General features: G+C 34.6%; 1 protein-coding gene across 5 annotated transcripts in view; it reads right to left on the minus strand.

The window, feature by feature from the left end:
• The window catches only part of RICTOR (RPTOR independent companion of MTOR complex 2), a 122,029-nt gene that overhangs the window by 4,825 nt on the left and 93,680 nt on the right, over window positions 1–23,524 (minus strand). The window contains exons 26-38 of one of the 5 annotated variants that reach the window (XM_081233209.1): window positions 20,715–20,824; window positions 19,912–19,999; window positions 18,606–18,698; window positions 18,140–18,246; window positions 17,437–17,666; window positions 15,850–16,011; window positions 15,003–15,090; window positions 14,645–14,716; window positions 11,006–11,183; window positions 10,148–10,232; window positions 9,126–9,359; window positions 1,667–1,822; window positions 1,206–1,329 (exon numbers count right to left, since the gene is read on the minus strand). In XM_081233209.1, the coding sequence (XP_081089335.1) occupies window positions 1,206–1,329; window positions 1,667–1,822; window positions 9,126–9,359; window positions 10,148–10,232; window positions 11,006–11,183; window positions 14,645–14,716; window positions 15,003–15,090; window positions 15,850–16,011; window positions 17,437–17,666; window positions 18,140–18,246; window positions 18,606–18,698; window positions 19,912–19,999; window positions 20,715–20,824 (1,727 nt within the window). Of the gene's footprint in view, window positions 1–1,205; window positions 1,330–1,666; window positions 1,823–9,125; window positions 9,360–10,147; window positions 10,233–11,005; window positions 11,184–14,644; window positions 14,717–15,002; window positions 16,012–17,436; window positions 17,667–18,139; window positions 18,247–18,605; window positions 18,699–19,911; window positions 20,000–20,714; window positions 20,825–23,524 lie in introns of all 5 variants that reach the window. The other 4 variants (XM_081233207.1, XM_081233205.1, XM_081233208.1 and 1 more) reach the window with 4 other exon arrangements.

A 23,524-nucleotide genomic window follows, 5' to 3' on the forward strand; every position in this document is an offset into this window, starting at 1 on the left:
AAAATATCACTTTTTAAATATCTTTTTCCTCCAGATATTGATTAAGTGGCATATCTGGGTGATGGCATAAGAATATAAAATAGTAAATATTCCTACCTCACACTTACATTAGCTAATTTAAGTTTGGGATTATCTCTTAAAATGATAAAAACACAAATACTTCTTGGAAAGTTAGAAATATTCTTTTTCACTGGCATGAGAAATTACAAAATTTATTTATCAGCCTAGGATAACTCAAGTATTTTCAAAACTAAGTTTTAAAATAGAAATAAGTTTTTAAAGTTAGACTGAAATTATTAATATCCTTGACTGGGCTTGCTCTCTGTATCTTTCAACCTTTAACAGTGGCTTTTAGCTGGCACAGCATCTCAGAGTCAATAGTGGTGTGGGGTAATACACAGATTAAGGACACACTATACTTAGAGCTTCTGGCCAGGAGGTCTGCAGTGGGACCCTGGCATCTGTGTTACTATATTTTGTAAAGCCCCACAAGAGACCCTGAGGTGCATTTTTTTTTTTTTTTGAGGACCACTGCTTTAAATAGTGCAAATCAAAGATGTTGAAGATTGCCTGAATTTTCTTTTATCATGTTGCTGTGATTTAGAAAAGCAATAAAAATTCTGCAACTTTTATTAAAAGAAAGGAGTAAAAATAGGGAAAAATTAAACCAAGAAAATATCACTTATTTTTATGTATGCCAGCTTTTCTTAAGCTTTATGGTCTCAGGATACCCCTACTTTCTTAAAAATTACTGAGAACCCCACAAATCTTATTTTTTGTGGGTGATAGCCATCAATAATTACCATATAAGAAAGTAAAGTTGAGAAAATTTCAAAATATTTATTAATTCATTTAAAAATAAAATTATTACACGTTAACATAAATACATATACTTTAATGAAAAAAACCTATATTTTCCAAAACTAAAAAAGTGAGAAGACTGGTATTGTTTTACATTTTTACAGATCTCTTTAAAGTCTGGCTGAATAGAAGATAGCTGGATTCACATACCTGCTTCTGCATTCAATTTGTAACCGTATGTTAGTTTGGTTGACGTATGTAAAGAAAATCTAGTCTCACTCAGATATGCCATGCAGTTGAGAACCACTGATGTAAGCTAATTAGTCTAACTTTTGAAGTATTTCAAATATCTTTTTCACCATAAAAAGCAGAACAAAGAATACTCATGCTCATAGCTTACTTACGTTAAAAGCCCAGTTTCATGACATTTAGTTGAAACTGAACTACTCAAATTAATGACTAATCTCAGAACTTCTTTGCGAAGGAGTATACGGCACATTGGTGTATCATCTGGAATTGTTTTAACACCTGAAGGGAAGATTAAAATATTTTATCTATATCACAATAGAAAATTATTATAACTCATGGAATTTGTTTTTTCAACTCTACCAAAGATATAAAACTGAGATAAATTGCACATGACCTGCCAATCATTTTGGGAGCAAAATTCTTTCTAATGAAAGCAGATAGCTAAGAGGGTATGTATCAGCAGCTGGTATAGGTGCAACAGTTATCTAAACATACCTCAGTAAAACTGACTTATCACAGTTATGAGACAACTTTAATTAACAGTATGTATCTTACAACAACAACAGACTAAGTATAGTTATATTAACAGGGCTTGGATTTAAATCTGAAAACTTACCTAGTAGCAATTCTGTGCTTTTGGTGCTGCTGGCTGATCCTTCTTGAGACACTCCATCACTGCATCCAGAAATGCCCGAAAATTTAGAGGGAACTACTTCTAAGGGATTATGGATAGTCTGCTCACACCAATCAGAATATGGAATGTCTTGAAGGTCTGAAGAAAAAATTAAATCAATTAACAGATCATAATGGCTTAATTCCTATGCTTGCACTGTATACTACAGAAGAGATGATTCCTTGTAATTTCTTTCCAGTCTTCAATAATTATTTTCCTTGATGAAGATTTTCAAAGTAAATTCAGACCACTCAGATAGTAAAATTTGTTAAATTCTAGACATTTATACATAAAATTTTATACTCCTAAATTATAAAAAATACATAAATATATTTATTTAAACAATTCAAATAAAGATGTACACAGAATAAAAAATGAAGGTACCTTATCTACCCCCTCTCCCATCCCTCCCACCCCCAAACTAAATACCCCTCTCTTAAATATATAAAAATTCAGATATTTGCTATTTTAAATTTCTCCTTCTTGCTCTTTTGGTGTGTAAGTGGGATTATACTGTATCTATTGTTCTATCACTTGCTGTTCCCACCATTTAATAATTACCAATATTAGAATCACAGTTCCCTGGGCTTATCAGTTCCTTTCTTAGAGTTAAATTTACTATACTACCCATGCATTGCTAAGGTATACTCCTAGATGGGATTTTAAGGTCAACCAAACATCTTAGTGCTGTTAAAATGACATCAATATTTTTTATTTAAAAATTTCCTGAGCACTTTAAGTGATTAGAGCAAATGGAAATCAGAAAGTCTTTGGTTATCCTTTTAGGAAGTAACATTGGGCAACCCAGAAAATCATGCAACCTCATTAGCTACAAAAGAGATTGAGAGAGAAGAGACACTTTAAGCCAGAAGGTGAGACCTCTTGATAGCTAGTTCAGTCCTCTTTCCACTACAACACATTGTCAGAGTATTAAAAAGAGCTTTTAAAAAAGCTTTTTAAAAAGTCCAGGAAACTAGACCAATGTAAACACACACTACCTCTCCCTATGCTGTTTTCAACAGAATAGATATGACCACCTCATCTCATCTTTAAGCACTTCCTAAGATTAATATTTACATAGTACTAAGCGGAATATGCTTTGGTTCCTCAGAAAATCAATTTAGCTATAGCTTTAATAATATTAAGGAAATCATGCATCTGTCAGGCACTTAAAAGTAATGTATGGCATTTAAATTATACATTGATTTAAAATATAAAACTACTGCCAAAAGATCTGAGAACTAAAGATGTACTTAAAAGCCAGCAATGCTGAATAACCAGGTAAGAGATGACTATGTTATTTTAGACTCAGTTGATGAGCTTCCCAGGGAGTAAAATGAAAAAATATTCCAGTGCAAGTAACAATAAGAAAATTATACTTCTTTTAATCAACATGTTTCTGAAAAGTTATAAACTAATTCATTTCAGCCTCACCTTCAACCAGTGATGACTCCTAACATTTCTAACCTGTTACAACCACATCTTATTTCTAAAGATATCATTCATTCTCCTTAAAAAAAAAAAAAAATCATGCCTCTAACTAAGCCAGGCCAAAAGAATTAGTTTCTCCCACTGGAAGATGTGAAAAAGCATCCTAAGTGTAGTGATAACAGAAGGCTTTTACTACATGGGGTATTTTTTTGTGTGAAACCTGCTATAAACCATATGAATAAAATTTTTAATGAAATAATTACATGTGCTAAATGGAAACTTCAGAGAACAAGTGGGTAGAATATAGGCACTATTTATAAATTGGCAGGATAAGGAGAACCAAAACTTCTTGAAACTGGGACAGGAACAGCTAGTTGGCCTCCTTCTTATGCATGGAAAGTAATGCCTAGGACTCTGCTGAAGGCAAAACTGTGCATACTATATTGATGATACTGACTTTTAGGGACCTTTATTTTCTATCTTCTCTTAAAAAGTATTCAATGCAATGACACTTACACTTTTACTCAACACATTTTATTTCAAGATTATTTTTAATTTGGATGAAGCATTATGTCCATAAACTGAACCATTTTATGTATGTGATTGATGTTTAGCTTCTTCACTGTAGTTGTTTGCTTTTACTGCTTCCTCTCTTTTTAATTAACAATATTATAGCTCAGCTTTATTTTATCTTTTAATTATAAATGGAGACATGAAGCATAGGACAGACCAGACTCTAAGAAACTGGATAGATACCTTCTTTATTCCCTGTATCTGGGCATAAGGCTGACTCCAGCCACTATATGTGGGAAAGAACAAAAAGCTCTAAGCAAAAAATTACATAAGTCCATATGGTTTAATTCAGAAAAATCATAAGCTAAATTTTTCCTATCAGAAAGTAGTCAAGTCGCCAAATAGCTTATCTGAAATGCTGAAACAATTCTTTATGAAAAACATTAAGAATTTCTGTGAGGAGCTCTGTCTCTGGTAGATATACCCACCTGATCACCAATTCCCCTTGGCAGCAGGGATGTAAAATGAAATGAACAAGGAGATTTTCCTTAGGAGCACAGTAAGATCATTCTAACTGACGTATCAGAATTTATGAAAGGATATTATTTCTAACATAAACAACTTAGTGTGAGTTACCATTAACGGAGAGCCTACTGAATGTTAATCTTACATGTTAGTAAGTACCAAAACCACACCATAAGGCAGGTATCATTATTCCTATTTAGAGATTTAAGAAAAAATTAAAGTAAAGCTCAGTGAAACTAAGTAGACTGCCCAAGATCAGATAACTAATAAGATGGAAAAGTTTGGCTTTGAGCCTAAGTCTCCTTGATACCAAAACTCACACTCTGCTATGTTTACACCAGGGGTCTTCAGTGTTTCTTGAAGCCCTGGCATTTCCTAGCCTCCTCTACCCCCAATTTTATACTTGGGCAAGGTCAGTAGATGGGGTGCCACCCCACTGTTCCCCTTACACCCTCATCTGCATACCACTGAGCTTTTGTATAGATTTTGATTGAAACATGGGTTTTGCAGCTAAAATAATTTTGAAAACCATCACTGTCTCTTTAGGGCCTTCCCCTACCCCATGTAGTTTCTACCCACTCCTCACAAATTTGTCAGTTTAATAACCTAGACATTCAAACTGATCTCTTGCCATTATCTTTTATAGTTGGCTGATTTTTTTTCCAGTGCTCTCTCTTTCACAGATGGACTGGTCTAAAACACTTAGAAGGTTTCCCACTCAGTTGGTTAGCTACACTAGGGCAAATGTGGTGGTATACATAAAAGTGGACCCAAAAGAAACATATAATACTAAATGTTAAAAGGCCAACATGTTGCCTTGCACACTAAACAATACAATGCACATGTATCTGTGAAGGTGGTAGACACAGAATAAAATGTTAGGAAATATCCTAATAGCCCTTCCAGTGAGCTTTAACATTTTTTGAACAACTACCACTACCAACACTACCAATACTGCCACCAGACTGAAAGTTTCAAAGAATGAAAAGTCTTGTGTTCAAGTCCTGACATCCCTTTAAAATGATCATTACATAGTAGAGGGACAACTTCAGACTATTAACTACAAAGCTACAGTAATCAAAACAATATGGTACTGGCACAAAAACAGATATATAACATATAGATAAATGGAACAGAACAGAGAGCCCAGAAATAAACCCATGCACTTATGGTCAATTCATCTATGAGAAAGGAGGCAAGAATATACAATGGGGAAAAGAAAGTCTCTTCAATAAGTGGTGCTGGAAAAACTGGACAGCTACATGTAAAAGAATGAAATTAGAACATTCCCTGGCACCATATACAAAAATAAACACAAAATGGATTAAAGACCTAAACTCCTAGAAGAAAACAGAGGCAGAACACTCTTTGACATAAATTGCAGTAGTATTTTCTTGGATCTGTCTCCTAGAGTAACTGAAATAAAAACAAAAATAAACCTAATTAAACTTAAAAGCTTCTGCACAGCAGAAAACAAAACAAACAAAAAAACCCAAGAAACAAAACAAAAAAAACACCCCATAAACAAAATGACAACTTAAAGACTGTGAGAAAATATTTGCAAACAATGCTACTGACAGGAGATTAATTTCCAAAATATACAAACAGCTCATACAGCTCAGTATCAAAAAAAAAAAACACCCAAATAACCCAATCAAAAAATGGAAGACCTAAATAAACATTTCTCCAAAGAAGACATATAGATGGCCATGAAAAGGCCAACAGGCACATGAAAAGATGCTCAATATCACTAATTATCAGAGAAATGCAAATCAAAACTACAAAGTATCACCTCACACCAGTCAGAATGGCCACCATTAAAAAGTCTACAAACAGTAAGTGCTGGAGACGGTGTGAAGAAATAGAAATGCTCCTACATTGTTGGTGAGAATGTAAATTGGTGCAGCCACTACGGAGAATGGTGTGGAGGTTCCTTAAAAAACTAAAAACAGAGTCACCATGTGATCCTGCAATCCCGCTCCTGGGCATATATCTGGAGGAAACTCTAATTGGAAAAGATACATGCACCCCAATGTTCATAGCAGCACTATCTACAATAGCCAAGACATGGAAGCAACCTCAATGTCCATCAACAGATGAATGGATAAAGAAGATGGAATATTACTCAGCCATGAAAAAGAATGAAATAATGCCATTTGCAGCAACATGGATGGACCTAGAGATTACCATATTAAGTCAGAAAGAGAAAGACAAATATATGGTACCACTTACATGTGGAATCTAAAAATGATACAAATGAACTTATTTACAAAACAGAAATAGACTCACAGACATAGAAAACAAACAATGGTTACCAAAGGGGATGAGGGGGGATAAATTAGGAGTTTGGGATTAATATATACACACTATTATATATAAAATAGGTAAACAACAAGGGCCTACTGTATAGCATAGGGAACTATATTCAATATCTTGTAATAACCTACGATGGAAAAGAATCTGGAAGAGGATACACATACACACACACAACTGAATCACTTTGCTGTACACTTGAAAGTAACACAAATATTGTAAATTATCTATACTTCAATTTAAAAAAATAGTAGAGGAACTATTTTTTAATTATCTGCCATGGAAAATAAAGACGTCTCCTTTCTAATACACAAAATACTTAATATGGCTGATACCAGTGCTTCTCAAACATTAATGTGTACATGAATAACCTGGGCATCTTGTTAAAGTGCTGATTCTGATTCTGCATGTGGGGCAGAGTCTGCATTTCTAGTAAGTGCTCGGGTGATGCTGATGCTGCTGGTCCGCTGACCACACTTTGGGTAGGAAGGGCTCTGCAGGACCTGGCCCCTACCCGTTTTTCTAGGCTGATCCTGTATTTCCTCTCCCTTTGCTTTCTGAGCTCCATTCCCACAGGTGTCTTTTTAGTCCTTTCTACTTCCCATGCTTGCTCCCATCAGAGAAGACCTTTGCTCATGTTGCTTCCTCTCTCTCAAAATTCTCTATACTCCAGTCTTCACTTAGTTAGGTTCTATTCATTCTTTCAACCACTGCTCAATAGCAATTCTTTGGAAGTTTCTTCTTTGATCTGCCTACTTGGTTCTATTACTTTGTTAATACCATGTACCTATCCTTGATGGTGCTTGTTACAAATGCAGTATTATATTAATGTTTGTGTACTGATTGATCGAGTGGTCAGTCAATCCATTTCCTTCTCCATTGGATTAGAGCTCAAAGAGTGTAAGAATAATATCTTTCTATTTTTCTCTCTCTCAATTGTTTTCCTAGCATCTAGTTTAATGCCTGATCCACAGTAGTGGTGTAATAAGTATTAAGTTGAATGCATAAATCCGTAGAGGTTCAGTGACTTTTTAACAATTAGCCTGCCTCCCTTCATACCTCCAAGAGGGGTATCAATAGTAAACTGTAATCACTTCCCAATTAAGAGTTATTCTCCCCACTTTGTATCACTAGAACAACAGGTGGAGGAGGGGTTCTGATCCTGTGCCATGGTGAGAGCCTTGATGACTGCAGCAAGTCTTCCACAAGTCCCACACTTGATGTGACTCCATTTGATTACTAGCTCAGTAATCACAAATGGATTAGAACTAGCTGGGACTGTCTTGTGACTGGGTAATTAGGGGGCTGACTTCCCTATTTCTTGTTTGATAAATAAAGAGAAAACACTTACATAGCAAAACTCCACAGTAAGTGCTTCATAGGTATTTGTTGAATGAGTAAATGAAGAAACAGAACTTAGAAGAACTAAAATATCATTAAAAATGTATAGACAAATGACTTAAAATAGCATCTTCTTTACTGTGTACAATACATCAGAACAATAATGCCCAAACCTTTCGCTCACAGAAAATGAAAATAATTATAGCACTCTGGGTCCCTGGACAGGACTGTTTACAGTGGTAAGTGCCTAGTCCAAGGGTTTGTCAAACCCAGGCCTGATTGGGGCATGGAACCATGGAGGGGATTAATCTCTCAGCACATCCATATCCTATTTGTGGATGTGGTACAACAGTGTGCCGCAACCCATCAATTGGGAAGTTCTGAATCAGAATGCCATGGAGAAACGTGGATGAATGACCCAGAGAACTTTGGTTATCACTAGGTTTTTTTTGAGGGTGGCTAAGTGATATTCACCAAGAAAAGCTATCTACAGTAATACTTTAAACACACATTTATAAAAAAGCTAAATCTGGATCTGATTCATTCACTCCCTCACCAAAAACATATTGAGTGCCTAGTATATAAAGCAGTACGCAGCTGGGTATTAGAAAATAAAAATGAAAAGGCATGACAGACCATACCCTGAAGGAACTTACTGAGTAGAAGGGAAGAAAATAACCAAGCAGTAATTATCGTAAGAGATCTATGTACAAAGAGCAATGAAAGTAAAGAGGAAGAAGTGTCAACATCTGACTAAGAGGGTCAGAGAAAGCTTTGAAGATAAAACAGTCCCAGCTCTGAGGATGAGGTGGGCTTGCCAAATGGACTCTGTGTGAGCTTGCATGTGTGTGAGGAGGAGAAGGTGCAAGAGGGAACAGTAGGGAAAACACACTCTTCATGCCTAGAACCATGAAAAAGAGCACAGTCTGTTCAAAAAACATCTAGTCAGTCAGTAGCAGTGTATCAGTTATAAGATAGAACGGTAAAAAAAAAAACAGTAGACAGATCACACAAAGAGTCTTGTGTGCTGGACCTGAATAGGCAGTAAAAAAAACTGTCAACAGCCTAATCCAAGGCAGTAGTATGAAAGATGAATTGGAAGGGGAAAAAACTGGAGACAAACTTACTAACATTCCCACAGGGAGATGCTGAGTGACTGTACTAAGGCTGAGGTAATGCGAATGGAGTAAGAGGGATGATCAGTAGGGCTGGGAGATGACTTGTGACTGGAGCAGATTCAAAGGCAGGTGGATTCATCTTGAAGGACATAATCACTCACCTGAATGACTACATATTGCACTCAGTTGGTTACTGGGCTGGAAACCCAGAATTTCAATACAGACACAATAAAGGCAGTTATCATCTGTATGTTCCTGTAGTCCAGTGTCTTCTGTGCTTTCTAAAAACAGAGAAGCATCTGAATGGATTGAATTCATTATTTCTGTAAGACTCATCTGCTGTCGTAGCAAGTGAAAAGAGTTTTTTACAAGACCTCCAGTTCCAGATGGAAGACCTGTGCGTAAGTAAATATAAAACATAATCTGATGAAGATGGTATCAGTGACACCTCTTTCAAGGTGCCTTAAACTATGTGAAATTTTAAAGAAGGGAAATTAGGGAAGAAAACCAGAACTCCTTTTATGATTCAAAATCTAACCTTAACTGGGGAGAAAAACAGGATAATTTGCTTTAAATTATGAAAATAAATAACATCAGCAGATATACTTATATTACTTTAATATGGGGTTTTAAATACAAAATAAAAAATTAAGATTATACAATTAGGTATCATTTCAATTCTTAATATTTGTGTAATCAATTCTTAATATTTGTGTAAAGAAAAGTAATAATTCCGAGTATAAAGAGGTCCTTGTTAAGAAAAAATCATCAAGATTTTAAAGCTTTAAATTTGTGGCTGATACGCATATATTAATTAAAATACCACAGCTCATAGCAAAGAGAGATCATGTAATGTAAAAGTACATTTTTCTCTCTCTCCTTTCCCCAAACAGCTGTTGCTTAGACCTATGAGTGTAAGTGTTAAAATTTTTTCACGTATTATTTGTTTAAAATAGAAGCAACTGATCAGGTTTTTGTCTTCTTGAGAGGCTTGGTACTTAGTTGGAAAAACACTTTAAGTCTCTCGCAAAAAAATACTGTGGTTTAATTTTAAATTGACTCAAACAATTATCTTGCTATAATTTTTTAAGTTGACCCAAAAGTAAGTATACCTGAATTTTTAGTGTCATCCTACTTAAAAGAATTTTCTTTTTAATATAAAGAGAACAAAACCATGCATTACCTCCTGCATCATGGGCAAACACTCTTGCACCTCGATCATCATGTGGAGGTATGTTTTTTGCCTGAAAATAGGGAATATCCTTTACCTAAAATAGATATGTCATGGTAAGTCCTGTTATAAAAATTCACTTTATGTATATTAGCAAAATTAAATGAAATGTAATTTAAACAGAATTACTATAGCACCTGAACCTATAATGAAAAGATACTGAAGAAGGTTAAATCACCAAAACTTGACAAAATAGCATAAAACCCGTAAGGTCCTTATCTATTCTGGTGATTTAAATGGATATTAAAATAATTATTTTAGAATTTATCTAAAATGTTTTTAGACTTCTAAACAAATGTGTATTCTTTAGTACTATCTACCTTCTAGAGATTTGTGAGTATTTCGTGGGATTAGCATAACATGTGGCTGCCATGTTTGGGATAAATAGGATCAAGGATTAAATAAAACAAGGAATACGTTGTACATTTCAAACTTATACAATGTTATATGTCAGTTATATCTCATTTAAAAAAAAAACAATAAGGAATAAGTCAAGTGTGACTAAAAAGCAAGATTAGGCATTAAAATTTCTATAGAGAATATACTGATAAAGACATCAAACAAGATGCTGATTTAGTGTGAGGAAAAGGATAATGTGCTGGGGACTTAGCGATGCTAAATAGAAGAGTATAGAATAGTTGAGAAAGGTGAAATAATTCTCATGGTAAAATTTCTTTAAATAACACTGCCAAAAAATACCACCTTCCCCCAAATTAGTATTTTCTCTAAATTATAATTTCTAGTAAGCAGTTATAGAATATGAAAAAAACCGTAAACCAACTCATAAGAAAACAATAGAATTTATGATACCTGGAATATATCATTGATGTCTACTGGAAGAGCAAGACCAATATAGTCATCTGAGCTACCATATGTTGCACTGGACACCATGGACCTCACTGAGGAGGATCGCTGCAGGGTATTTTGGTTAATAGGACTTAATAAATCTTCTTTATCTAGCGAAGCATAACTTAAAGCTTTCATGAACCTATAATACCATTAAAAAAACTATATTAGTTTCTTGATTTGTTATAGCAATCATATAAAGAATTATAGTTTATTTTCATACCTTCATAAAAGAAAAGAAGCTAGTCAAGTACTGAACAGTGCCATCTTATTTACTGAGAACATATGAATACTTGAAAATATTTCTCTTATAAATTGATATATAAAAGGTCATCGGTAATGTTGACTGTTGACCAAAAACAACTGTTATGGTCTCCCAGGTAAAAGTGAAAAGGTGAGCAATTAAGATAAGTTTCAACGTCTAGCAGTAAAAAATAAATAAAAATAAAAAACTGACCTCAGAAAACAGAGGTATTATCCAAGAACTAACTTCACAACCATTTGAGACTGCTAGATTTGCTATCATACAAGTAAGGGCACGTCTACTAATTCTATTTAATATTATTTTATTAAAATAAGGATAATCACATTCTTTGTGTGGTAATTACTTTATCAACATAAGATTTTGTAACACAGAAGACAGACACAAAACAGTAAAAATGGGACTCCCCTGGTGATGCAGTGGTTAAGCATCCACCTGCCAATGCAGGGGACACGGGTTTGATTCCTGGTCGGGGAATGCCACAGAGCAACTAAGCCCGTGCGCCACAACTACTGAGCCTGAGCTCTAGAGCCTGCGTGCCACAACGACTGAAGCCCGTGCACCCTAGAGCCCGTGCTCTGCAACAAAAGAAGCCACCGCAATGAGAAGCCTGTGCACTGCAACAAAGGGTAGCCCCCGCTTGCCACAACTAGAGAAAAGCCCATGTGCAGCAACAAAGACCCAACACAGCCAAAAATTAAAATAAAGTACACATCTAAAAAAAAAACAGTAAAAATGGTATCATATATAAATATTACAAGAGACAGCTTTATACGAAGCACTGATATTTCCTCAATGCATTCCTTACCAGTGATTCCATAACATGGAATAATGCCATTTCCATAAGATACACCTTTCTTATACAGATTTTTATTCATGCAACAGACATGCTAAAATATTTATCATACGCCTGCTTTGTATATACAAGGCAATACCCAAGGTTCCACACTATATGTATACTGCTATTTGAAAACTCAAGTCATTTAAAATGTAGTAACATACCCTGATATTAAAACGAAGAATTATTTTGAAAAGAACACAAAATAATGTTTTATAAATAGTAGCTATTAAAATTATCATAGCAAAACCCACTAATTTCTACGAATTTCCACCTAAAAACCACTCATAATTGAAATTTACAAATTTTATAAAATAGGTCAGTAGTTTTTAAATTGTACTCTGTTATACCTCTGTGATTCCACAGAACTCTTCAAAGACTACTGGAGTGAAGCGGAAGAAATTATTGGAATACTCACCTCCACAATACCTATTTCAACCAGAATAGCTCTGTTTTTACATATTCTATGTATTGGGTTTCCATAGCAATGTTTTTGTGAAGAAAGGTTTCTCTACTTAAAAAGCGACATTTAAAAAAAGCTTAAAACCACTGATCTCGTTCAATCTCCACTAGATTAGGCAATTGAGGCCTACATATTTCAAAATTCATGAACTTTACCATACAGATTTACCACGGTAAACAATTGAGAGGTTTGCCTGGGTTTGTTCTGGATTGATGAGGCTTGCAAAACTTTTGAATTCAAAGCAGACGAGACATTACAGAATAATTTATGGAACTTTTTCCAAGTTCATTCATTCAGTGCCAGGATTAGAACTCAAGATTAAGGATTCCTACTTCAGTGTTTTTTCTGCTATGCCCCAAGGAAATATCTCAGTTAGATATGTTTTTTAAGACTGCTGGATTCATGCTAACCATTATACCATAGGTATCAGTATGACTACTCTTCTAATTTTATAAGAAAAAAAAAATCTTCTCAGCCTAGATTCCAAACTATTATTTTACAGTAAATGTGTAGTTATCGTCCATCATTTTCCTTTTCTCTGAACTAACCAAAGGAAACAAGTGGGAATAGGAAGACTAATGTCTACACAATTTTTTCCTCCATGGAACCCAGTACACAGTTAAGTACTAAACACAGTTTGAAGAATAAGTGACAGATGTGATGAACATGAGATTTTTGTTAAGCCTTCATGCCTCTATACAGCTGCTTCTGTTTCTCTTGACTGCTTTTTCTTTTTCTTTTTTCCCCTCCCAAGAAATTAAAAACATCTATTAATCCTTTATAGTGCTGATAACTTGGCATTTTATTCCAGGAGTAAAATTTCCAAATATCCTTCTCTTGATCTAACAGAGAATACAGGAAATAAGATCCGAAGAACCCAGACTGATTAAGAAATAGTGATTTGGAATAGTTGTTGTTTCTGGTTTATTCTAATGAATATTTAAGCAATGAAACTTTTTATCTGTGCTTTAATCAGTTTAGATAGAAATGCCTGCTTCAGTGAGATAGAATAACCCTAACTGGGTAGTTCAGAGTTAACAGCACTTTGGTTATTGTACTGAGCTCTAAGATGGTGGTACTCTTACTGCTTATTTTGGTGTGCTACGGTACTGCCCCTGGCTGAATGCTACTAGCTGCTGTAGTCTCTGAGTTTCCAAATACTTTGTTGTAGTATAAAAGTTTCCTCCTTTGCCACCAATTTTATCAGCTCTCCTTTCCTATCACAGTGTCCCTACCAGTAGAAGCTTGTAACTGTTGCTTATATAGGCCTGAAAATCTGATATACAAACTTGTTAGAATAAACACCAACAAACTACGAATGTGGGTCAGAGGTACTTCCTTTGAATAAAATTTGTGAAGTTCACTGCATAGGTTTATACTAGTGAGCTGTTGGGAGGGATGAGGCTGTCAGGTAGATAAGATGTTACTGCATAATTTATGAGATTCTACCAAAGGGAAAATAATTTATTATTTGCTACAAGGGATCTCTTCTACTAAATGTGTTAACATTCCTGAAACAAAATTGCTTAATAACTTAAGAATTTGGTTATATAAGAGCCAAATGGATTACATGAAAGAAATAACTCTCAATAATAATAGTGATGATGATGATGATAACAGCTAACTTTTATTGAGCGCTTAATATATGCTAGGCACTAGTCTCAGTACTTGACAAATACTAATCGATTTAATAAATGAAAATGAACAATCTAAAGAAAGTTTTTAGAAGTATTTGGTCCAACAAAAAAAGAAGGTATAGAAATTTTTGCAACAATAAAATTTAACACTGCATATCTTTAATAGGTAAAATCTACTACTTTGACCAGCTTGATATAATCTTTAGATATGGCATAGAAATCTCCCAAATGCTCCTGAGCACAGGCAAACTACTACTGCTGAATTCTGAGGGCCAAGTAATTCATTTAATGTTCATTTGGTTCCTACTTAATAATCACAGCTACTTAAACTGAAAAGAATTATACTGAAATTTTCAGTTATCTTAAAAAAAAAGTCAACTTTTGGAGCCTTAAATTGACCTACCTGAAAAGGTTGTTTGTTATTGTAGGTCTTAAGCTCCTGATTCCCCCGACATGCTTCTTTTTAAAATCGATCCTTGCAGAAGCGAGAAATAAATAAAAAAAAGCTTGTGACTTATGTGTCATTGTAAAGCATATATGTTTATTTTCAGGGCCTAAAGGAGTTTCTTTTCCCCCCTCGCAGCTGCAAGAATCCATTTCAAATCATATCGGGTAACTAGGAGCTTATAGCCTACTATAGTAAACAATTATAATAGGTCAGTTCTGAGGTTTACGTAGATGTAAAACCTGGCTAATGCTTTACGTTTAAGTCTGTTAAAATGCAAACATTATTGTTCATTTTAAAATGTATATTTGCTCACCTGCTTGGTGTTAACCTGGACTCAAAGCTGTTGGCTTTCATGGTGATGGTATCAGTAAACAGCACATCTTTTGCTGGAGACGCCAAAGCTTCAGAATGAGATAAGGATGGATGCATTCTTTGCTGCTGTAATCTTTTCAGTGTAGCGTAGCCAAAGGCATCTCTAGAACTTGTGTAACTAAAGTTACAGTCTGCTAGACTTTTAATTGTAGCAATAGAGGGTGCTTTAAGGGACTGTGCTCTTCTAGGAAGTGTATGAGAAGAACCTGGAGGCACCAGGGACACTGAGTTTGATTTAGAGAGAGAGAGATGGTTAGACTGTGGCGTCAAATAGTGGCTTGTCTTAACAGTTTTAGTACTTACCACAGTACTCATACTTCCACAGTCAGTGTCCACAGTCGTAGCATCTACACCTACGGTCTCTCGTGAAGGACTTGAGCTCATTGAACTTATGCCACTTGTTGTAGTGTCTGTATTAAAACTTTGGCTACGTATCTTCATATGTGAGCTCGCTGAACTTTCTACAACTAACCTCTCTCGGCTTGTGTTTTCTCTGTGATTCTCTGTACCAAGACTCTTGGTGAATTTTAAGTCATTCTCTCCAATACTTGGAGTACTACCAGTGTCTTCAATGTGCTTATTCCCAACAAATGAAGTTTCTAATTGTAATGTTTTCTGTACTGTGGATATGGGTGTGAAATCATCACTATGATTAAAGTCAACACTGGGCTCTGTAAGCGTTCTGATCCGCCTGTTGCTTGTCTTATTTTCAGATGACAGTTTCCCTCCTTTTGGATCACTGCTACTACGATGTTTTTTATTAGGCAAAGTAAGTGAATTTAAGATACGATTCTTCACAAGTTTACTAGAAGCAAAGAAAGGGAATGAATTTTTATCCTTCATAGGTCCAGATCGATCATAAAATGCCGGCTCTGCATCTTCATTGATATCAAGGAAAAATGTACTAGTAGAGCTGCTGCCAAACCGGTCATCTTCCATTATGAACATACCTATGATCAAAGGATTAATAAAAGCAGATAAAAAAGGACAAATAATCATAGTAACTATTAGTGACATAATTCAGGAAATTTTTGTTTAATAGTCACCTGGGGAAAAATTTTTCAAAAATAAATAGTTAGACTGCTGAGCCACATAAAATGAGCTTCCTTGAGACCCAGAATTTGTCCTTGAATAAAATATAAAATTTGTCATTATGATGATCTTCTGTTATTTCCAAAGAAAAACTATAGAACTCATTATGTCGCAGCTTACATAAAGTTTCTTTTGATTATCTCAGTGAGTTTCCAAAACCTCCAAATATTCAAGATAAAATTAAAGGCAAAAAGGAGACTTGACCCTGGATATTTACTCAGTTGGTACAGATTCCTGGTGGTTTATTCCTCAAATCACAATAGGCAAGAAAAATCAATCTTATAAGAAATGAATATCCAATCTTAAGCAAACTATACTTACAAAGAACCGAGTCGCAACATTTTAAATTCATGTTTAAACAAATTATATTTATTTCTCACTTTGCCTTAGGTATTAAGAAACTCATCTAAATTCAGGGCCTACCTCTAATAAAAGACTCAATCCAGGTGCCTGATGACATCTATGGGATTTTATTCTATTTTTATTTTAAATTTTCTGTTGAATAGTTATAAATTACTTCAAATATATTCTGAAAGAAGGCAAAATAAAATCTTAAACTTGCACACTGCACTGTATTTCCATATTTTGCCAATTCTAAGATGCACATTTTTCACACTTAAAATAAATCAGCATGCATCTTGCAATAGGCAGCATTTTTTTTTCTTAAACAGTGGTGTATATTATAATTTATGGTATCTTAGATCTGGTGAAATATGGTTTGATAAATATTGCACTATCTTCTTTAAAAAAAAAGTGTCTTAAATTTTCTGCACCTAGAAGCATTTAGCACAGGGTTTAAAACCACAAACCATTTTTCATTTAATTGATTTTTGATACTCCATCTTTTAACAGTTTCGCTAATTTTAAAATTTAGCTCTTCTTTCAAAAATGAGTATATGAATATAATATCTCTTAAAAATATTCTAGTTCAACAACCCTATATCTGAAAAATGAACAAAAGATTATTAGGTAAATGAAGAAAGTAGATGAATAAACATTTACTTATTAGAAATTGCAAAAAAGGGGAATGGGTCTTCTGGGACATGGCTTATTATTTAACTCTGTAAGTAGGATTTTCCAAGGCCTACTTAGAAAGCAAAGAGAGAGAACAATGTAGGTTGGTAGCTATACTCCTTGTTGTGAAAAGATATGCATTCTCCAAGACGCTATTACTGCCAAATTATCTCATAGAAAAGTAAATTAAGAATGTAAAATTCATTTAAATTTCGATATCACAAGTGTTAGTTTCAGCTAACTTTATATGACCCTGTCACAATACTCACTTGATGGCGCAGATTCACTTTCACTATTATGTCTAGAGCTGGTTGACTCTGAGTTCAAACTCAGGGTGCTTGGAACAGACGAGAGTTCATTACAGAGTTGTTCTACATCATCTGGAACCACTGGCCACAGATGTTTGCGACTGTGCCTTACAGCATCCCAGTTGTGACATTTTAGAATATCACAGCCTTGTTTGGTTTTGGCTATGAGCCCAAGCACATATACACAGGTCCTGTAAGTAAAAGATGCAGTAATGACAGTTTATAATTCCAAACTGAGATTTCTTAAAGCAACCATAAAATATTAGTTTGCTATATGTACATTTGTGTTTTCTTTAATAGCCATTAAAAATAACATGAAAACCTTCATAATAAAAATATTAATTACAAGGAAAAAATCTAAAAGAACATATTGTGATCGGGGAAAAATATATATACATTAGCTTTTCTGAAATAAATTTGGAATATTTGCACTAATGGACTACTAGATTATTTGGACACACTATACTCTCACTGTTTATCTGCAAGGTAAATGTCAATATTACAATGATAAGAATAAAATATCAATAATATTAATAAACAAGTAGTTCCTTAAGATGTTTAACCTGATGCACTGAAAAACTGCAATCATAAAATACTCTTCCCTCACACCCATCTAAGAACAAAAATATACACTTCAGAAAGATTTCTGAGTTAAATGACACACCCTCTGATGGAAAGAACTTCACACTGTTTTGCAAGTTTTAGTATATCTGGAATCACATTTTCTTCCTGTAGCAAATTGAGACCCCAATTTGATGAGCCAATATTTCCCTAAAAGAAAAGAAATCACATATCAAATATATTTAGAAGGCTAACTCCTTCAAGAGATTTGGAAAGCTACCCAAAAATACAAAAAATTTAACCACGTCTATAAGAGAGAAAGAACTGTGAAAAAAACCTCACATAAGGAATTTTAGGAATTAAAGTTCCATTTGTCTCAGCAAGAAAACTAATAGTTTAATCATTTATTTTCCAACATAGAATAAAATTTAAATGGGAACAATCTTTGTTTTAGAATACTAATCTAAGAACACGTTCCAAATAAAATTATTTTTATTTATTTAATATTAACAGGAAAATGAGTAAAATCTAAAAATTAAGAAGATCTTACAGAAGTGTTTATTACAAACCAAGGCCCATAGAGATGCTTTCAGTTTTTTAATTTCTTCCCATTTATCCAAATCTGGTGTACGGACACTGTGACAGAGTTCTGTAATAATATTCTGGAGAGAGAGAAAAATACTATATGATTAACAGTATGTCTTTAACATATTTTCTTATTGTATCTTAAAACCAATTTAAGGTTTGTATTTAGTAATTTCTGCATATTTAAAATCCTAAAATAATTTTATGTCGAATTTCTTAAGAAGCAGCATTAGGACATGGCCCTGAATTCATATACTAGAGTTAGAACTTATTAGCTAAGTGGCCTGGAGCAAGTTACTTAATCTCCCCATGTCTTGATTTCCTAAACTCTGTTTCATAAAGTTTAATGATTTAATGAATTATTACATAAGTGTAACAAAGTACTTGGGACTTAGTATTAGAAAAATGTTAGCCATTAACGATCATTATTTCTTTTAGATAGAAAATAACAAATTAACACCTAGACTTTATCATACTATGTAGGTAATGACACTGAGAAAATCATTTAAATTTTCAGTGAGTTTAAAAAAAATTAATATAAAGATACACACCTCAATAGTCTTCACAGACAGTATAAAAATACATGAAACTGTGGAGTATATTTATGCAAAACTTTTGCTCCTGAAATGAACACTGATATGAAAAGGAACTAAACTGCTAGGTTACTATAGGTTACTATTGTTCAGAAACACACACAAATACTTCTATAACCATTCCTAAAATAAGAAAAGGGTTACATTTATTGAAAACACCTAGTAGCAAGACATATTCCCAGCCAAAATCTGGCGTGCATACTATACTCAAAGAACAACTGCTTGTCTAAGCCTTACATTACATGAAATACATGAAAATAGTGAGGCACTAACAAACAGCAACTGATACTTTCAGTTTGTTGCTCACCAAAGGTAAACTGAACATGTTTCAGGTTCAGTTTAACTTCCCAAAAAGAGGAATGAAGAAACTCAATTTTTCAGTATGTTTTTACTAAGGCGATGAACTTCCCCAATGAACTAGAAAGAACTCAGACCTTCACTGGATTACTTACTCTACATAACAAATTAGCTATGCAAATAGTCACATGCAAGTCAGGGAAATACATGCAAGCCAGTAATATCTCTAAGGACTGCAAACAAAGAATGCTAAGTCAATTACAAGATGGATGGCTTTAAAAGCAACTATGCCACTGACTTTCTGAAGGCTTTTGAGAAGTTTTTGAAAAGATAATACTTTAGCAATACTAAGATTTTTCTACTACTGTAGCTATTTAAAATAAGCAAATTATGTTTTTACCTGTACTTCCAACAAATGACAGCCTGTTTTGTGGTGTACCAGTTGTCCGTAAAGGTGTACAGGTAGGTAGACATGAGGTCGCTGTAATCTAGTATAATATAAAAATGATTGATATACCTATTGGTTCATTTTAAATAAGCTAATTTAAAAAATGACTTATAATAAAGTAATAGATAAACAGAATTAGACATAATCACTCAGCATAAATAAAAATATGGAGGTGGAAAGGCATGAGAATTCCTCTAGAAAAATAATGGTTTAGCTGGTCTCTGAGTAATGCTAAGAGAACTAAGACAAGAAAGACACACTAGGGTAAGGACATGGAGGGATCTGAACACTATGCTATATTAGTCAGGGTATTCAAGTTATGAATGCCACTGAATTTTTGAACATTCAATGCTGTTCTTTAAAAAGACTTTTCCTATGTCAGTGTAAGAAACAAAATAACCAACAACTCAGAAAACTTTAAAAAGTAATGATTTATAGGGCTTCCCTGGTGGCGCAGTGGTTGAGAGTCCGCCTGCCGATGCAGGGGACACGGGTTCGTGCCCCTATCCCGGAAGATCCCACATGCCGCGGAGCGGCTGGGCCCGCGAGCCATGGCCGCGGAGCCTGTGTGTCCGGAGCCTGTGCTCCGCAACGGGAGAGGCCACAGCAGTGAGAGGCCCGCGTACAGCAAAAAAAAAAAAAAAAAAAAAAAAAAAAAAAAAAAAAAAAAAAAAAAAGTAATGATTTATAATAATTTGGTTTTAAATTTTATGGTTGAGGACTAGCAATAAATTATTCCATTAACTGGACTATACCTTTGGTTACTCCGACGAACATAGTTGTCACCATCAATTGGCTTTCGGTAAGTAGTAAGTGCTTCATTAAGTTGTTCTTCAATCAAGTCAACATATTTTGAATTATATTCCTAGAAGATAATATTGTTTTAATTATATATATCATAACAACATTCACTAAATTTCTAATATGTTAGGTACCTAACAAAACTTTGGAAGCATAAATATGAGAAAAATGAACATCTGTTCATTTTTCATTTAAGAAATTTTTGAAAAGAGTAGATAGAACAAGGTATTATAAATGCAAATGTCCTATCACATCCATACCTATAAGCTTTCTGCTTACACTCTTTTCCTCATTTTCAATTAATATTTTAGGGTCCACACAAGTAAGCTAAAAAAACTTTTATCATATTTGAATTCCTGTCCCCATTAAAAAAAAAAAAAGAACAGCTTTTTATTTATTTGTTTATTTATTTATTTTTGGCTGTGTTGGGTCTTCGTTGCTGTGCACAGGCTTTCTCTAGTTGTGGCGAGTGGGGACTACTCTTTGTTGAGGTGCACGGGCTTCTCATTGCGGTGGCTTCTCTTGTTGCAGAGCAAGGGCTCTAGGTGTGAGGGCTTCTGTAGTTGTGGCATGCGGCCTCAGTAGTTGTGGCTCACAGGCGCTAAAACAAAGGCTCAGCAGTTGTGGCGCACAGGCTTAGCTGCTCCGCGGCATGTGGGATATTCCCAGACCAGGGCTCGAGCCCGTGTCTCGTGCATTGGCAGGCAGATTCTTAACCACTGTGCCACCAGGGAAGTCCCAAAACTAGCTTCTTAATATGAAACCCTGAAGATATTCACTAGAAATTTTAAAAGGAAATTAACTGAGTTTTACCATTTTAGCACCTTTTGGTAAGAAACAATCTCTCTCCCTGCAAATCAGGTCAAATGTAAAAAATATTTCCAACTAAACTTGGAAAATTTCTAGCAAATTCTTTAAACCGAGACAATCACACCACCATCTTTATTGCAAAAGATCTCCACTTTAAACTGTTTAGAAGGAATTGGTAGAAACTCTGAAAAGCAATTTGGCAGTATTTATCAAAACTTTACATTCACATACTTTTTGACTCAACAATTATACTTTAGAAATTTGTTCAAAAGATATATGCATACTTGCACAAGTATGCAAAGATATACATGCAAGAATACCCAGCAAACACTGTTTACAAAACTAAAAAGTTGGAAACAGTCTAAATGCCCATAATACAGGAGTGATTATAAAAATTAGGGTACATTGCTATAATTTACTATGCAGCCATTAAAGAGAATTAGACACCTCTAAATGCACAGCTCTGAAAAGATCTTTTAGATATACTGCTAAACAAAAAAATTAAATACAATTGTACTTACAGCTGTGAATGGATTCATTTGTATTTTTATATGAAGAATATATACTTATAGATGTACAAAACATCTTTCAATGCATACAAAATATTAACAGACATTATCTTCAGAAAACATAGAAAAAGGGGGCAGGGAGACATTTTTCATTTTAAACCATTTTAGACTACTTAAATTTGGTGGGTTACCTTAACTCCCTACTTAGAGACTCTAAAAACTTACTTCTCCTGCTTTTCTTTTAGGCTCTTTACTTTGCAAAAGTAATAAAAGATTTTAATTATATTATCAGCATACCAAATTTCTACTACTGCTACTACAACCACTATATTACTCTATATACTATACTACCATAATCTCCTCTATACATGAACATCTCAGTACAAAAATTCTAATTAAGGAAGGTATTTTGAGCTTTATGCAGGAATAGTTACATTCACGTGGTATTGCTTGGTTAGTCTTTTGACCAGTGGCATCCATGTGGAAAACAATAGCAAAGTTGAGGGGTATGGTTTATAGCTATGAAATGCACTGAGTTTCTGATGTGGATCATCTTGAGGATTCTGCCCAAAAGGACCTACTGGAGGTGCAAGAAGACCCCAAATGAGGGTGAACCTCTAGCTACTAGGAGGTATTGTAAGTAGGCAGCCAGAGGAGCCATTGATCCAGTCAAGGGAACTGCAAATGAAAGATCCCCAGAGTGAGGTCTTTGAGGAATTCATGAACATAACCCTCGAGTAAAAGAATCAACATCTGAAATCTGCCCCGCTCAAAGCTAACAACCCCAGATAACAGTTCCATCAGTTGAGTAAGACTGTCCATGACCCTGTACCCCCTCCTCCTCCTGCTCTAAAGCTGGAGAGCCTCCAAATTTGCAGCTAGTAAATGGGGAGGAGATAAATAACAGAGTGATGAAATGAACCATATCCTCCCTCCATTGCAGGTTTCTAAGTCTATACCAAGCCTGGGCTAGGGATGAAAGTTTTAAATTGAATGAGTCAATTTTCAATATTATTCAGGCCTGGATGCTTTATTACCTAGAAAAAGAGACAGTCTCAACTTCATCTTGGCATGCTGCAAGCTACTGGGAGGAAATCACATATAGTGGAAAGAGCATGGGCTTTGGAATCAAAAAGTGCCCCTGTTCTGTTATTTTCAAGCTCTGTGACCTAGGATAAATTAGCTTACTCATCTTAGCTTCCACATTTTCATTCACAACATAGAAATAATACAAAAACATTTCACAGGGTTGCTGTGAGGATTAAGTGAGGTAATACTTGAAAGGCACTAAGTTTAATTGCAGGCAATCACTAAGTTAGTTCCCTTCCCTTTCTCCCTTTCTCTAATTAATTTGAGAGAGTAGACTATACTGTCTTTACTTTTACATCTCGCATTTACTGCCTAACTAACTGCAATTCAGCATCTGTTTATAACTTGTTACTGAA

This window comes from Mesoplodon bidens (genome assembly GCF_964165515.1).
Source record: "Mesoplodon bidens genome assembly, chromosome: 4".
NCBI classification, from domain to species: domain Eukaryota; kingdom Metazoa; phylum Chordata; class Mammalia; order Artiodactyla; family Ziphiidae; genus Mesoplodon; species Mesoplodon bidens.